Below are 12,971 nucleotides of genomic sequence, written 5' to 3'. Positions count from 1 at the left end.
ATCATGTAGATGAAACATGCTACATCTAGATGAAACATGCTTATGCTTTATTGTACAAGAAGTCTTATGTTTTTAAAGCAAATAAAGGTGTTTTAAAGAAAATAAAAAATAAAAATATCTCACAAAGATACAGGTGTCTTGAGAAGTGATGTTTCTGGGAGTGAAGACTGATGCTGCTCTCTGGACTTGATCTACAACAGAGATGCGCTTGACTCTCAAATACACACACACACACACAGTCACTCAAAACACAATTGCTGATTTGAGCATGCTTTTCTTACACCAGCTCTACAGACTTTATCCACTATCAAGGTGAGGAAAACACTGTTTTCAGCCCTATCTTTATGTTGTGTTTAGTGGTTGCAGTGTAGAAGGCATCAAATTCCAATATGTCAAATAAAATTACATATTTTAAAAAACTTTTCAGTGCAAATTAATGATTCCATGATAATTTTATTTTATGCATGAATAGCTGAGGTGAATAAGAACAAGAAATGCCTCTTCCTGAATTTGTGCTGGGGGTGCTCACTTTGGCAGCACATATACTGAATTTGTGCTGGAACTAGACATTTCAGCTATAAGTCTTTTGAAACATCTCATTCTGAAACCTGTCTGGAAAATAACAGTAGTGATAAATGCTGAGACTGGAACTTCTAAAGTTCCCATGTCAATAAATGAGTCCACAGGACAAGTGCTCATAGTGATAAATCCTGAGGGTCACAATCTTTTTTTCTGAGTACGTTGGATCTTTAGAGAGGTAGCTTTAGTAGTTCTCTCAGCAGCTCTGTGACTAGATGTGATTATCTCACTTTACAAAGGAGAAACCTGAACTTGGAGAGGTTAGGTAGCTCTGTCACATGTACAGAGGAAAGAAGAGACATACAGAGATTTGAAATGCCAAGATCTGACCCGACAATTTGCTTTTTCTGCCTCCAAAAGAAGAAACAAAGAAATCAGTAACACAAATTCTACTCAGAGCTAGAGTGGTTTTAGTGTTGTGTCCAGTGCAAAGTTGAATTCATATTCATATTCATACGAATTGAATTCATATTCAGGCAAGAGAATCATTCTGTGATGATTGCAGTTAAGGAAATTGACTCTAACAATTTTCCAGTAGCTCCACCATGCTTCTTGCTTTACTTCGTGGCTCTGTTTCACTTTTGCTCAGTATGTGGCGCTTCATTTACTCCAGATTGTACTATTTGATGTTTCTTTCACAACAGTACCATCATTTGATGGCTTTTCTATTTTCTTTTCCAGGCTATTCAAGGTATTTCAGAGAAGGAAAAGGCTGGTGAGTTGACATTTTGGTCATATTTTCTCTCCTTTGTATTTTAGAATAAAATTTTATCTTAAGGTAGGCACTTCATTAAGCATCTATAATTTACGAATTTGATCAATTTTCTGTGAAAGTGTTAGTTTTGAATAACTGAAGAAATTACTTTTCACAGTATGTAAAAATGTGGTTTTCTAAGATAATGTTGCATAATTAAAACAAGATGTATTCTTCTTGTTGCTTTACTAGCAAGTGGAATGAATGAATTCTTTTTTCCTCTAGGAAAATTAGATGGTGACTAATATTGTGAGAAATGATCTTTGGAAATTGGTTGTTAATAATATTCAAGACTTATTTTTGAATCTTAAGTAGCTTATTTAGGAGTCATAGGAAATGTATTGATGCTATAGTATCAAAAAATAGTTATTAAGAAATTTGCTTAATTGTGTTGGAAAAAACCTGTGTTTCTGTGTTCTTTGCTATCAGAATTATTTATTAGTATTGTGGGAACATGAACAAAAACTGATGGTGAAAGTGGAAATGTGAAAAATTAGACTTGGAGTGGTGGAATTATATATATATGATTTCTAAATATTTTTGATGTTTCTCAGTATTGTCCTATGTGTTCTGTGTAATAACAGCAAAACAAAGTAGAAGTGTGATAGCCCTCCCCTCTCCCCCCAGATACAGGGAATAGAAATGGAAAACTTGGAAACAATGATCACACCCACTTTTCCCTGACTCTGGATCCTTCCTATCCTGATCAACTATGTAAACATCATCTAAAAGAAAGAGAGAAAAATGTGCTACCAAATTTGAGGCACATTGGTGTGTTTATCTATATTCACAATTTTAAGAGCCATATTAAAAGCTTAGGGTCCAGGGCATCCTCTAAGAACATCATTTCAAGACCCCTTAAAATTTAAAATATTAGAAGTTGTCTGATACAATGTTATATTGGGAGAAACTGTTAAACATACATTAACAATTTGGTACTAGATTGTCTATGATTGTTTATACATACAATGCCATGATCGACTTAAATAGCAGAATGTTGAACTTATAACTGTTGTAAAAGGACAATACTGCCTTTATAACACAGGGGAGATGGTGGGAAGGGAAGAAACAGTGGGGGAATGGGTGATCCCTACATCTACCAAACTAAGTCATGGAAAGTAATAATAATTTTTAAAAATTATACTGAGATTCTTGCTTCAGTTTCAGCAATAGTTTTGCCATTCATTTTTACACAAAAAGTTTTTATAATTTGTATTCTTCTGTAGGCTATTCTTGTTTCTCATTTAAGCTGTGATTGATTCTTTTGTTCTAATAATATGAAAAGATAAATCTTCGAAATTAGAATATGGTCCTGGTATCATGGGTCATTTGGAGAGAAAAATTGCTCAGTTTAACAATATACTACCAAAAAAAAAAAAAAACAATATACTACTATTCATTCCATGATTTGCTAACACATATAAAGTGAATTTAAGTTACATACACTTCCAAAGTACCAATATATTTTTAAATATCTATTTAATTGTTTAAGAGAGAAGGAGGGAAAGATTGACAAAGAGCAACCATCTACTGGATACTCCCCAAATGTCTGTGATGGCCAGTGTTGGGATGAGCAAAGCCAGGAGGTAGGATCAATCCAGAGTGTTCGTGTGGGTAGTAAGGACCCAAAACTTGTGCCATCTCTGGTACCTACGGCAAGAAGCAGGAGTCAGGGACCAGATGCAGGCACTAAACCCAGATACTCCAATGTGGGACTTGGGCATCCTATTACTAAGGCCAAATGCAGCCCCACAGCATCAAGTCTTTAAATAGATTGTGCTAGCTATCTCGTTAGGAAAAGAAATAAGCAGTTTGCTGAGCACATACATCACGAAGAAGAAAAACTTAGCAAAGGTCATACTCTGTCTTGGGTTGTGACATTTTCTGTAATTCCCAAGATTAGTTGTAGTTTAAACAAAGTTCATAACACCAGAACATTGTCATGTTATTCTGGAATATCAGCAAATTCTTTCATTCACCAAGGAGAAAACTGGGACAAAGTTGTTGGCTGACAGGAAGGAAGAAAACAAATAAGAATGCGTAGCTTAAGGAATAGAAGTCGAAGAATTCTCTTCTCCTTCCGCTCACATGGGCTCCATTTGATATAGAGAAACACTTCATTTCATCAAGCTTCTCAAATACTTTGAAAATATTATTGAAAGCAGAAAACTATGTGAATAATAGCATAAATGTAATGAAACTGCCACTTTCTATCATAATCCTGGAAATTTTCCTCCTCAAGAATAGCAACAAAAGAAAAAATTGTGGCAGCCATCAACACAACAGTTCTGATGCCACTTGGGAAATCTGCATGACATATTGAAGTGCCTGGGTTCAACTCCAAGTTTGGTGTCTGATTTCAGCTTCCTGCTAATGGGCTTGCCGGGATGCAGTAGGCAATGACTCAGATCTTTGGCTCTCTGACACCCATGTGAAAGACCTGAACTTAGTCCTGGGTCCCTAGCCTAGCCCCAGCTATTGCAAGCAGTTAGGAAGCAGGTTGGTAGATGGGATATTTGTCGGTGTGTGTGTGTGTGTGTGTGTGTTTGTGTGTGTGCCTTTCAAATAAGTAAACTTAAAAAGGGAAATTAGTGATCACTATCTAACAGTCTTTGGGTGATCATTTATAAATCCCTGGGGTACAAATTAAAAGAGTTGATACATTCAGTTCCGTTTCCTAAGATGATTTGTTGAATTCAGACCCTATTAATTGAAACATTCAAACTACCCAAGCCCCAAGCCTGAGTGTCCCATTCAAGACACTTAACATTCCAGGAAGAGCTGATTTAAACAGAACTTAATTTTTCCTATACTTAAAATGTTAAAATTATTGAGGTTTATCCTAAATGGGTTTTGTTTTGAATTTCTATAGTATCTGCTAACATGTTTAGAAGGAAGTATAATTGTATTTGATAATATAAACATAATAAGGAAATTACTGATTTAGAAGTCTGTGACTTTACCTTTCCAGATTAATGTTTATGGATAACTTATGACAAATGGTAATGGATTTAACAATTTAAAATAAAATATTTTAATTGCAGAAAATTTAAATGGCTATTAGTCTAAACAATCCTTATATTTCTAACCCTTTGTATGTTCTACTTAAAATATTAAGAGTATTTTGAATATTTTGTAGACAAATGTGAATCTTTTTATTCCCATCTTTATAAATCTCTACTTTTAAACTTCCACTAGTCAGAGGAATGGACATGAAAGTAGTGGATCCACTCAATCTTCTGGGGTTAGTTGAACTCTTAAGTAGAATTGAGTTTCATACTCACCCCTAAACCCTGCCTTTTGTTTTTTTCAGTCTTACTAAATGGATGTTGCCCATTATTTCTGGTTGGGAAAGTCTATTTTTCATCTGTGTAACCCCTCATCCAAGCCAACTGGAATCTACTCTTCCAGGTTTTGTGAAGCCCTAAACAAAATCATGTTGGATATACTCCATTAATCACTGAATTACAGTTGTATGGATGTCCCTGGGTATATATTACATAACTATCTTCTATTCTGATTCATCATGCTGTGTTAACCAACTCTGCCACTTATCCTTACCTTGTGAAGACAGAAAAACTCCAAGGAAAATGTATTTTGAAAGATCTTCCTATGGATTCATTCATTCCATAAATACTTATTGTGTTGAATAACTACATGTTTAAGCATCATATTAGGTTCTATCAAAGAAGCAACTATGAAGGAGGGTTTTTGCCCAACCCCACCCCCCAAAGGAGCTCAATTTGCTTAAACAAGTCCATTTGAGTCAATACTTTCCTTCTTTCCTCCTCATCAGAATTTCTTACATTTGCTTATTCATTAAGTTTTCCAGGGGAAGAACTCAATAAAAGCATTTCTTTCAGAATATCATTCCAACCAATTTGCTTTTTTTAAATTGGATCCAATCACATATTATCAATATATAATTATATCAAATTTTTTAATATTTCCATGGAATTGCCATGTGTTTCCAGGACCTATATGTCTGTATTTTCTCCAGAACAGCTGTTTCCTATCTGTTTGGCCTTGAGCAAATTACTCAACTTCCTCATTTCTAGAATATAAATAGTCTGCCATGTTGTTGTTTCAAGAAAACAATGCTTGGCACAAAGTTTGTCCTAAAAAAAGGTAGCTTTTTATGGTAATTAATTACTTATCATCACTGTATGTACAGGCCAAATATGCACTAGCTGGGTCATTGCTGTCCCTGTGTGCACCAACAATCCTTAAACATTTCTACAGCGTACCAAGTCATAGCTAAACAGATATCTATTGGGATGAAAAATATCACTTTCCTCACACATATTTTCTGAGTAAGATCATTCAGACAGACAAAAGTTATTTCCAGTATAAGCAGAGTCAATCACATTTTAACTTCTCATTAGAAATTACTTACTTTGTTGGCATAAAATTCTTTCTTGGGAATCTTACTGAAAATCTTCCCTGAGAAATGTACATCCTAATTTCCTATGACTTCATTATCCCCCTATAGCCCTAGTCCCTGGGACTAACTGAATCCCATCCACCCAGGAACCGGAGTAGGCATGGGAGTTGTCCTGCTGCTGCCTCCTTCCATCACTTCCTGCATCGACCCTGTCAACATTGTTTTCTTTTCATCCATCATCCATTCCTCTAGTCCCTGCCTTCATTCAGAGCTCCACCTTCCAGCAGACTTCCCCAGCAGTATCCAGGACTGGCCTGCCTGCCTAAATCTGTCATTACGGTGATCTACTCTCTATAGCACCAGTACTGGTGTTATTTGTGAGAAAGGTTGACCTGATCAGGTCGATTTCCGCTCCTACATTTTCTCTCTCTCCTCATTCTCTTCAGGATGAGGTCGAATTTTCCTGCTTCACCTCTCTGGCCATTTTAATTTGGGTGGAGTACAATTTATTGTCCTGAGTGTGTTCATCTTGCCTTTCAGATATGCCCTGTTGTTCGCTGACTGTTCATTGAGGCTGACTGGGGTGGACAATTTCAACTGATTGCCTTCTTTCTGTCTTTCCTGTTCACCTAATAGGGAGTCCAGATAGGAGACTGGGAGCAGGAGGTGATGGTGCTGGAGTTTCTTAGGCAGTGCTTTCCACTCATCTTTCCAAGTTCTGACAACCACCCTTTTCTTTTGACATGTAATTTCCTTGAAAGATAGTCCTATTATTACATTCCTCTTATTCACACAATGGACCATTTCTCTATTCACAGGAGTCTCACTCATGAACCTACAAATATTTTGCCTTCCTTCTGTTCCTTTTTTTTTCTTTTGTGGCTGCTTGGTCAATTGACTGGTCCAGATACAAACACCACATCCGGTCACAGAACTTCTTCTAACTCTATATGTTTCTGCTTTAGTCTAGATCTGCAGCATAAAGCTGTCTTATAGAAAATGTACGTTTTTTATTAAAACAGAGACAGAGAAAAAGATCATTTATTGAATAAAAATAATAACCAGGATTTTATTTATCCTAAATGAAAACAGTTTCATTTATTCCTATTTGGGAGAAATGTCTCTACACTTATGAATCAGCATATGTATTCTCTATTGAAGTGTATAATTGAGAAAATGACCACTGCATTATAGGCACCAAAATACAATTTTCTTGGTGTATTTTAAAATAATAATACGAAGTAATATGAAATATGTCATGCTGAAATTAATGCAGAGATAATCTCAAGAATTTGGTCAGGGTATAGGACATCTCATTTTCTATTATCATTAGCTCAAAACTGCATTTACTCTTGTTTCTCTGTCTTGAAAATCTTGATTCTTTGCTTTCTTTTTTTTTTTTTAGGATTTTGTTGTTGTTGTTGAAAAGGCAAATTTACAGAGAAAAGGAGAGACAGAGAGAAAAATCTTCCTTCCACTGATTGATTCCACAGATGGGTGCAATGGCCAGAGCTGAGCGAACCCGAAGCCAGGAGCTTCTTCCGGGTCTCCCATGCGAGTACAGGGTCACAAGGCTTTGGGCCATCTTCCACTGCTTTCCCAGGGCAAAACAAGGGAGCTGGATGAGATGTGGAACAGCTGGGTCACAAACTGGCACCCATTTGTGATCCCAGAACGCTCAAGGGAGGACTAACCAATTTAGCCATAACGCTGACCCCTCTTTTTTTTCTTGTAAGATAGTAAATATTATTTATTTATTCCACTTGAAGAAATCTTGTCCAGTAATGTTTCTAGCTGGCATAACTTCTTAAGAGCTATGCATGTGGTCCATGAAAACAAAGACACACTGCACAAGCCTTTCCCTTTAATGAAAGTGTCACTGGGTCATCTCCTTGTTAGGGACAATGCAGTAGTTGCCATGATGGAGAGTGGAGAAAGATTACCAATCTTGGAGAACAGAAAGTACATCACTGTTGTTGAATTTTTTTTTAAGATTTATTTATTTTTATTACAAAGTCAGATATACAGAGAAGAGGAAAGACAGAGAGGAAGATCTTCCGTCCGATGATTCACTCTCCAAGTGACCACAACGTCCGGTGCTGCACCAGTCTGAAGCCAGGAACCAGGAACCTCTTCCGGGTCTCCCACGCGGATGCAGGATCCCAAGGCTTTGGGCTGTCCTCGACTGCTTTCCCAGGCCACAAGCAGGGAGCTGGATGGGAAGTGGAGTCACTGGGATTAGAACCAGCACCCTTATGGGATCCCGGGGGCGCGTTCAAGGCGAGCCACTAGGCCATGCCGCTGGGCCCTGTTGTTGAATTTAAAACTTTCTGAAATGGGGCCTGGCATGGTGGCCTAGCAGCTAAAGTCCTTGCCTTGAACACGCCGGGATCCCTTATGGGCACTGGTTCTAATCCCTGTGGCCCTGCTTCCCATCCACCTCCCTGCTTGTGGCCTGGGAAAGCAGTCGAGGACGGCCAAAAGCCTTGGGACCCTGCACCCATGTGGGAGACCTGGAAGAGCTCCTGGCTTCGGATTAGCACAGGTCCAGCCATTGCGGTCACTTGGGGAGTGCATCATCAACGGAAGATCTTCCTCTCTGTCTTTCCTCCTCTCTAAATGTATCTGACTTTGCAATAAAATAAATAAATCTTTTTAAAAAAATTCTGAAATGTCTGTCTTGGGAGGCAGCTAGTCCTTCAACATCACTGACCCACAGGAACTGGAGGTTTAGGTTCATAGTTTGTCTCAGGAGCTTGGACCCCCTGCCTCCATGAGTCTACATATCCCTGATAATTAACTAATGGTGCCATTTTGGGTTCTATCTGATTTTTTAAAAATGTAAAGGATACCATTGAAAAACATCACTTAGAATCTGACTTTGGTTTCATTCCTTGGTCATTTTTCTTAGAATCTTTGTACTCCTGCCTCAAGGTTATTGGTTTGGCCAGAAAATGTTTAAAAATCAAGATAATGAATAGTTACAGCCTGAAAAAAAAACTTGTGAAAGATAGCTTTCATAAGCATATAACAGAGTCGCAATCTCTCCAAACTTTATGTTGTGGCTAGCAAGGCGGAAAATGAAAATCAAACACTTCTTTGTGACAAATGTGTGAGAAGAAAATTCAAGGTTTTCATAATTTTGATCCAAGCTCCTTGTAAACATACTAAATAAAAAGCCCGGACTTAGTGCCCTTTGGTATTAATTTTCTTGGCTACCTTTGATCATTGAGAAGAGAAATTCAGATGAACTACCACCCACATCCCCCCAAAAATCCTTAAGCTAAAATTGGAAGACACTCTCCTCTTTCGCAGTCTAATTATCACTGCCATCTATTTCACTCCTAACCATCCTCTAAGATCTACAGATCCAGAGATTCCATGAAAAGTGAAAAACAGGACTGCCGCATTTCACAATCCTCCTTTGAATGACTCTGCCCTTTTTTATGTCTTCATTTTACTACAGATCAAATGGCTATTATTGTTATCTCACCCACAAGGTTGTAAACACATTGAAAGACCAAAATCTGTTTCATTCAACTCCGTTTGGCCGGTACCTGACATTAATGTAGTTGCTCACCATTTAGTAAATCAGTGGGTAATGAAATATTTTAGAAAACATCAAATGCATTATAGTCATGGTAATCCCAAGATTCAGAGAGCTCGCTTATCATTCTGTTTTAAGTGCAAAGATCCTCAGCTGTTTTATAGCAGTTGTTAGGATTGGAAATTTGTCTTTATCTGGCCAGGCTGGGTTTTGGTCTAACATTCCAAATTCTTTGTTTCTTTACTCTTAAAAAATATATTATCGTTTTTATACTAATGGCAAATAAATAGTCACTTTTTTTTTTTTTTTAGTATTATGGTCTTTGTGCACTGCTTTTTTTTCTAAAAAAGGAATTTAGGATATGTCCACAAACAACCACTCCATTTTTTTTTTCTGAAACCTAATGTAAACTAATCCATGAAAAGTGGGCTGTGGCTGACTGAACTACTGGAGGAAACACATTTGCTTTCAGGTATCAAAGAATTCATGAAAAAATACAAATAAGCTATTCTTAAATGCCAAAGATCTTGAACTGAAAGGTTACTTTTAAGCACAGATAATTATCTGAGTGTTTTTTAGTGTCCTGCTGGTATTTTAGCAATTGCTAAATAGTTTAAATACATTCGCTCTATCACCTTAACCAATGGAAGCTATTCCTTCTCCTCTCCAATGCACTTCAAGCAAGCAGTTATGTGATACTTTCCCTTTCCTTAAGTCCCAGTCCAGATGCTGCCTTCTATCCTTGGAGTGATTCTCTAAGGTTTCTGCTACTTCTTTACGGAATTAGTGTTCCCAGTGTTGTGCTTCTGTTAGTGAATGACCTGTTGTACTGAGCCTTGAGTCCCTACAAGGCAGAAACCACCACCCCCCATTTCATCTTTGTCTCCACACTTCATACACAAGTGCAGAAGAAATGATTTTGAACCAGTGTGCTTATCTGGCACACTACGCCCCTCATAAAGACACCCCACTGCCTGGGACATGTCACAGTATTTGACGAGCCTCCAAACTTCTTCCAGAAAGTCTTGTAGACATGTCACTCCTCCCATTCTTCCCTATTTAGTGCGAAGAGGAGGCTCTGACCTACTACTGTGGGCCAATGAGACAGTTTTCATTTCAGTGTTTCAAATGCCATGAGTCTCCATCATTTTCACCTTCCCTAAAGAACGATAATTTGCACAAAGATCCTTTTATATCAGTTCTATTTAACAAGTAGTAAAACAGCTTGCATTTAGTTCAAAATTACATCTTATCATTAATTTACCTTACAAAGTTTGCAGTGTATGATTTGCAATTTAGTTGGTTTGATTAGCAATGTGTGTGTATTGATCTAGTTTCTTTTAAGAAGTACATTTCTTTACAAAGTTACATAAAATGAACTGCAATTCTGCTGGCATGACTGTACTTGTTTTCTCTTATCAGTCTTCCATTAGTTCAAAATACTTTATATAATTTTTTTCTGTAACTAAGAGTTTGAGATCAGTATCTCTCCCAGATAAATCTGTAGATATGTATGTTACAGAGCTGAGATATAATTTTGAGATATAGTTTACCTATATGGAAATCGTAGGCAGTTATTAACAAACAAATCAGTTAGTTGATGCCTGAGAAAAGGTCAGTGCCCATCTTGTTGCTTGTAATCTATGCAAAAATCTAGTCTTCTTATTTCAAAGGAGTAGTCATAGATTTAATAAATTATTTTGTCCTGAGTGTTGTGATCAGGTAGAAAAGATTCCAGGAGGTTCTTTAAGTGCAGATTAAGCAAAAATGGTCACTACAGAACCTTTGTTTGCCAACCACAACCGGGTATTGTTTCTTTGTAAAATTTCCCAAAACATTGAATTTCCAGAAAATACACATTCCAGTGACTCCAAACTGCTGATGTTGTAAATTTATTTGTTTTTAATTTGAATGGTAGAGCAACAGAAAGAGACTTAGAGAGATCTTCCATCCACTAATTTGCTCCCCAGATGGTGACAACAGCTGCGACTGAGCTACATTGAAGCCAGAAGCCAGGAATTCCATCCTGGTCTTACACCTTGATGGCAGGGGTCCAGCACTTAGGTCATCAGTCTCTGCTTTCCCAGGCACATTAGGCAGGAGCTGGATCGGAAATGGAAGAGCCAGTACTCTGATATTACATAGCATTGTCAGAAGCATCACGTTAATCCACTGTGCACATTGCCAGCTTTTAAACTTTGTTCATGAGGTAGAGAGAAGAAAAAAAGGAGATAGAAAATAGATTTCCCTTCCACTGATTGACTGCCCAAATGCACATAGTGGCAGGGGATGGAGCCAGGCCAAACCCAGAAGCTATGAACTCAGTCTAGACTTGCCACATTACAGAAAACGGCTCAGTTACACTGTGCCATCAACCCTGCATCCTAGGGTCTGCACTGGCACGTAGTTGAAGCTAGGAGCCATAGCCTGTATAAAAGCTAGGTTCTCCGATGTGAGACATAAGCATCTTAACAAACACCAGTCTCTTTAAACTTCTTAATTTTAATGCTACATCTTTTTTTTTGTCGTTTTTTTTTTCTTGTGGATTTAAGGAAACAGGTAAATGGAGAGGGGAGTAAGAGTACAGTTAACCACCTCTTCCTCTGCTCCCTGTTTGAGTCTGTGGTCATCTTGGACAAAGTGATCCAAACGTCTTCTCCCACTATGTTGTCATTACTTGAAAGGCATACTTTTGCTATGAGTCTCTGTAATGCCAGCCTCTTGACAAGTTTTGAAGCAAAAGTTTGTGGAATGAGTGATTGAATAGGTAACAATAAGAAGCGTTTATTCTGCATCTACATTTTCCTATGTATTTTATGGACATAACCTCATTTCGTTTCTCTACAACCCTCAGAGGCTAAGGGCTTTTGTTATTCCCATGATGGAGAGGAGGATCCTGAAAGTGTAAAGAGTTTCCTGATACCCAAAGTCACATTGTGGCCAAGGCAGAATTCAAGGCAAACAGTGCAGACCTGCGTATGTACTCTAATCACTAAGCTGTATGTGGTGGTTACATGCCAAGACTCCTCAAGCTGACACATTTTCCATACTCTGGCCCTTCCTTTCCAACCTTATCTGTCATCCTCCTCTAGCATGTGCCTTCCTCTGTAGCCATGGTAACAACTTCACTTTTTGCCTGATTTTGTTTCTGCAAAACTTGACCTTCACTCTTTCTGTTTCCCTTCCAGAAATTGCTTTCCCCAACCCCCAAGGATTCATTGTGTTTCATGTTTCACTGTGAAGTCTTCCATGATAACTTCTGCTCATATTAATTTCCTTTTCTTCAGCACAATACAGTCACAGCCTATGCAGTGTGTACTGGTAACTTTGGCACTTAATCATGGATGAACTGGCATTGTCACCTGAGTGTTTTGTCTCAGTCTTACCTCCCCAGAGTCTTTGTGCATCTTTTGTTCTAAAAGTCATTTTGCATGGTGCAGTGCACCAAAAAAAAAAAAAAAAAAAAAACACAGAGAGTTTAGTATACAAATAACCCTTGTTTTAAAGGAGAACTTTCCAAGAAATATTGAGCAGAAAAGCACAGTTTGGTCTGTATGATGTTCAGATAATAGCAAAACTTAAGAAAAATAAAAAGACCTGTGATGGCTGGTGCTCTGAGGGACGGGAGGCATGAGAAAGTGGAGCCAAGGGAATCTTCAGTACGTGGCACTATGCTGTGGGATGTTCCATGGTTCAGTGCTGGAGGA

The 12,971-nt window shown here is 37.9% G+C and overlaps 1 protein-coding gene across 3 annotated transcripts in view; it reads left to right on the top strand.

The window, feature by feature from the left end:
- Nucleotides 1-12,971, top strand: part of DLC1 (DLC1 Rho GTPase activating protein) — a 452,588-nt gene that overhangs the window by 250,325 nt on the left and 189,292 nt on the right. For all 3 annotated transcript variants that reach the window (XM_058669860.1, XM_058669861.1, XM_004592678.3), the window contains one exon: nucleotides 1,261-1,294. In XM_058669860.1, the coding sequence (XP_058525843.1) occupies nucleotides 1,261-1,294 (34 nt within the window). The remainder of the gene's footprint in view (nucleotides 1-1,260; nucleotides 1,295-12,971) is intronic.

Source organism: Ochotona princeps, chromosome 11, assembly GCF_030435755.1.
Source record: "Ochotona princeps isolate mOchPri1 chromosome 11, mOchPri1.hap1, whole genome shotgun sequence".
NCBI lineage: Eukaryota > Metazoa > Chordata > Mammalia > Lagomorpha > Ochotonidae > Ochotona > Ochotona princeps.
Note: the sequence above shows the minus strand (reverse complement) of the source record. Positions and strands in the feature narration are given on the sequence as shown.